Genomic DNA, 4,908 nt, shown 5'->3' on the forward strand with positions numbered 1-4,908 from the left:
GGCTCACTCGGGAGAGTGCGGTGCTGATAACACCAAGGCCACGGGTTCGGATCCCATATAGGGATGACTGGTTCGCTCACTGGCTGAGCGTGGTGCTGACAACACCAAGTCAAGGGTTAAGATCCCCTTACCAGTCATCTTTAAAAAAAAAAAAGTTTCAGTCATGCCAGGGGAGTAAGTTGTAGAGATCTGCTCTACAGCATTGGGCCTGGAGTTAACAATACTGTATTGTCCACTTAAAAATCCATTAAGAGAGTGGATCTCATATTAAGTGTTACCATAATAAAAAAAAGTTAAAACTAAGGAAATCTGAATTAAAATGTGGACTTTATAGTTAATAATGTATCAACATCAGTTCATTAATTGTAACGCACATACCATATGCATGTCAGATGCTAATAAGAGAGGAAACTGGATGTGGCAGGGGAGATTTCTGTACTGTCTTTGTAGTTTTTCACTAAATCTAAAAGTGTTCCAAAATAAAAAGGTTTATTAAAAACAAGTCCAGACAGACACACAGAGTTCTCTCCAAACAGTGGGATTACGTGTGATCTCCCTGCTTTGGATTATCTGTTCTCTAAGTTTCTACAGTAAACACGTATTATTTGTGTAATGAATGAGCAACAGACTGGAACATTTGCTAGACCACGGTGCTCACTGCAGTCCTCGTGGTGGAGAGTCCTAGGAGTGGCAGCAGCCTTCGCTGTGTGCTGTGAGCGCCCAGGCGCCATCGGGCCCGTCGCCTGGGAAGGGGCTGCTGTCTCTGGAGATGCAGAAGCTCCTAGAGACTCTGGAGGAGACCCTGCCCTGGGCTGGATGGTGTTCCAGGTTCCCAGCACTGGACTTAAAAAAATAAAAAAACATTCCACGCCTAAAAAGTTATGTTTTATATTTGGAAAAAGATAATTAAAAATTATGTATTTAATATATGTTCATTGTAGAAAAATTAGAAAGTACAAATAACACAAAGAAGAAAATAAAAGCACTTAGTTCTACCACTGAGGTTGAAGGACTTTTTACATTTTTGGAGTTTATTCTCCCAGACGTTTTTGGGGGGCATCTAGCTGATATGGGGATCCGAACCCTTAACCTTGGTGTTACAACACAACTATTTACATAGCCTTTACATTGTGTTAGGTATTATAAGCAATCTAGGGATGATTTTTTTTTTTGGGGGGGGGGGGCTGGCCAGTAAGGAGATCCTAACCCTTGACCTTGGTTGGTGTTATCAGTGCCACACTAACCAGCTGAGCTAACCAGCCAGAGCTGGAGAGGATTTAAAGTACACAGGAGACGCTGGCTCTGGCCAGTTAGCTCAGTTGGTGAGACAATGGCGTTGATAACACCAAGATCAAGGGTTGGGACCCCTTACCGGCCAGCAGTCAAAATCAAATAAAAAATAAATAAGGATATAGGAGGATGTGCATAGGTTATATGTAAATACTGTGTCGTCCTATATCAGAGACTTGAGCATGTGCGGACTTTGGTGTCCTCAGGGATTCTGGAACCAATTCCCTGCAGATACCGAGGGAGAACTGTATACGCAGACGTATGCCTGTTTACAAAACTCAGATCATACAGTGGATATGACTTGGTAACTTGCTTTTCCCACCCAGCAGTGTCTACTGAACTGTTTTCTATGTTAAATAAATGCACATCTGCACTGTCATTTTTTTATTTTTATTTTTTAAAAGATGACCGGTAAGGGGATCTTAACCCTTGACTTGGTGTTGTCAGCACCACGCTCTCCCAAGTAAGCGAACCGGCCATCCCTATATAGGGATCTGAACCCGTGACCTTGGTGTTATCAGCACCACAGTCTCCCAAGTGAGCCACGGGCTGGCCCTTGCACAGTCATTTTAAATGACTATACTGTATTTCCAGTGCATTGTTAAACTGTAACCTATTTGATTAATCCTCTGTTGCTGGACATACACGGCTGTCACCACACCCATTGGTTTCACGTTATTGAACAAGTGCTGTTTGGGCCCCGCTGTGAGCCAGGACCTGTTCTGGGCTCTGGGAACCCAGCAGTGACACACACACGCTGGCCCTGCCCTCAGGAGCACACATTCTCATGTGCCCGGGAGGTACACGGTTGCTCCTTTGCAGAGAGGACATCCGTGTAGCTGGAGCACTTGACCCATGTTGGGCTTTACTACTGTGGTAAATACCAGGGTGGGCAGCAGCAATGGGGGCCACTAAGGGTGGCAGCACCTACCATCCATGCTCTGGAGGGTACAGAACCTGGCCGGACACCCTCAGGGCCCTCTCCCCTAACCCTGTGTTCCGTCCCCCAGGGCTGGACATCCACTTCATCCACGTAAAGCCCCCCCAGCCGCCCTCAGGCCGTACCCCAAAGCCCTTGATGATGGTGCACGGCTGGCCTGGCTCCTTCTACGAGTTTTATAAGATCATCCCCCTCCTGACTGATCCCAAGAACCACGGCCTGAGCGACGAGCATGTTTTTGAAGTCATCTGTCCTTCCATTCCTGGCTACGGCTTCTCAGAGGCATCCTCCAAGAAAGGTAAGGGGCTGCTGGGGGTCACATGGCCGTCCCATCCTTGCCTAGCGTGGCCTGGGGTCTCCCACCAGGCTCTCCTTCCAGGAGAATGAGGCAGGAGGTGGCTGAGGAGGTGTTTTTATGATGCTAAAGAGCCAGCATGTCTTAGGGTCCAAGAAAGTGTTGGGCAAAGGGCTGGGTGTAGCAGTGGTTAGCACCGTTTGGTGGTGCTGGTCAAGGTCTGGACTCTCGTGTCCTCAAGAGCTCCCTGATCCAGCAGGTCTACATCAGGGCCCTGGACTGTTCCAGGACAGAGAGAACGACCAAGCCCTGGGCAGTGAGGGTGTGCAGACATCTCACAGGGGCTGCGTGAGCCATCACTGCCCTCGTGGCCTGGCAGAGCAGTGGCTGGCCACTCATGGCCCCCCCAAGGTGGGCACCAGGCACCTGCCTTCCGGGGCTGGATCCCCCTACCTTTGGGCACCAGGATTGCTTCTCACCTCCTGCGAGCTGCTCTCACCTCAAGGAGAGACCTCCCTGTGACTCTGTTTTCTTTCCCTTTGCAACCAGGCTTCAACTCGGTGGCCACCGCCAGGATCTTTTATAAGCTGATGCTGCGTCTGGGCTTCCAGGAATTCTATATTCAAGGCGGGGACTGGGGGTCCCTGATCTGCACCAACATGGCCCAGCTGGTGCCCAGGTGAGGTCACTTTCAGGTATGTGTGCGCCTGTACAGTCTCCAAGAAGTGGACCTCTGTGCCGGGCAGGCGTCTATACAGGAGGCAGGGATGGTCAGGCCAAGCTGGCCGGGCAGTGTCTGAACCTCAGGGCTCCTTTTTGCCATGGGCCACCCAGGGGAGATGGAGGGAGGGTCCCCAGCCGTTCAGCTGTTCCTGGGACACGTTGCCTCAGGTCCTTCTCTTTGGTGTTAACACAGGATGATGACTCTGGGTCAGGTGCCCGGGCAGAGAAGGCAGTGAGGAGGTGAAGGTCAGGGATTAGACCTTTCTGATGGAAAAAGCTCTGCAAGAATCCTGACCGGAACTTTGTAGAAACTGTATTTCCCCCCCAATTGCCCTCCTACAATTCATGTGGCCACCTCAGAGGAGCAGGTGCTCAAGGAGGCTGGAACCACGCCCCTCAGCCGTTGTCCCTGCTCTGGAGGGTGCAGAGCCTGCCCGTGCACCCCAGCCGCGGGGCCCTGTCCCCTCTCCCCCACCTCCGCTGTGCTCTGTCCCCCAGGCTGGACATCCACTTCATCCACATGAAGCCCCTCCGCCCCCCGGCTGCCCTCAGGCCCCCCAAAGCCTCTACTCCTTCATCGCTTCTCTCCTCTCTCCCTTAACACCAGCCCGGCCTCTCACTTGGGCCTCTCTCTCTGCCCTCAGCCACGTGAAAGGCCTGCACTTGAACATGGCTTTGGTAATAAGAAATTTCCACACCCTGACCCTTTTCCTGGGACGGCGTTTTGGGGGGCTTTTTGGCTACACCGAGAGAGACATGGAGCTGCTCTACCCCGTCAAGGAGAAGATTTTCTACAGCCTAATGAGGGAGAGCGGCTACATGCACATCCAGTGCACCAAGCCGGACACCGTGGGTGAGCATTCAGGGGGGATCTTCCCAGCCCTCCAGGAACACTGCTCACAGGATGAAACCTCTTGCAAGGAACTCAGAGCCCTGTGGACCCTTAAATGGCATTTTCCCATAGAGGCGAGTTTATGCATGAATCCCAGGTCAACAACTCTGCTTAGCTGATTCAGTATTCATAGTGGCTTGGACCCCTGATCCCCAATCCCCGAGCCTAAGTCCTACACTAAGAAGTTGGGGGACAGAGGAGGGTGGGTGTATGGGGACCCCTGGGGGCTTGGCAGCTCTGGGGCTGGGAGAAGCAGAGAGGGTGCCCCAGGGCCTGGGAGAAGCTCCCCATGACAGGGAGGACCCAGCAGCCATTTCTGCTACCAGGGTCCTATTAAAGGATAATTAAAGAAAAAAGATAAAATCATGATTCTCATACACATATAAAACGAACATGTCAAAGATTTTATTTAACTCGTTGAATCACAAAGGAGCCAGTAACCTGTTAAAAAAAATAACAGTTCAAAGGCAATTAGGAACACTGGTAATTTGTTAATAGATACAAAATTTGTCAAACTCCATCAATCATGTTTCCACTGGACAAAATTCATTTGCTTCTCTATGAACAGGAATCATGTGCTTTACTATCGGTTTTCTGTAATTTACAGAGCTATTAAATAGCTCAAAAACAAGAGCAGGTGCGGGCCGGCCCGGTGGCGCACTGCTATAGTGCACCGCTTGGGAAGTGTGGTGGCGCTCCCGCCGAGGGTTCGGATCCCACATACAGACCGGTTCCCGCTCACTGGCTGAGCGAGGGGCGGGAGCAACA

General features: G+C 50.8%; 1 protein-coding gene across 1 annotated transcript in view; it reads left to right on the forward strand.

Moving 5' to 3' along the window:
* Positions 1 to 4,908, forward strand: part of EPHX1 (epoxide hydrolase 1, microsomal (xenobiotic)) — a 21,825-nt gene that overhangs the window by 11,342 nt on the left and 5,575 nt on the right. The window contains exons 3-5 of the mRNA XM_008584343.1: positions 2,301 to 2,528; positions 3,075 to 3,204; positions 3,893 to 4,101. Of these exons, the coding sequence (XP_008582565.1) occupies positions 2,301 to 2,528; positions 3,075 to 3,204; positions 3,893 to 4,101 (567 nt within the window). The remainder of the gene's footprint in view (positions 1 to 2,300; positions 2,529 to 3,074; positions 3,205 to 3,892; positions 4,102 to 4,908) is intronic.

Source organism: Galeopterus variegatus, unplaced genomic scaffold (genome assembly GCF_000696425.1).
Source record: "Galeopterus variegatus unplaced genomic scaffold, G_variegatus-3.0.2 Scaffold3232, whole genome shotgun sequence".
NCBI classification, from domain to species: Eukaryota; Metazoa; Chordata; class Mammalia; order Dermoptera; family Cynocephalidae; genus Galeopterus; species Galeopterus variegatus.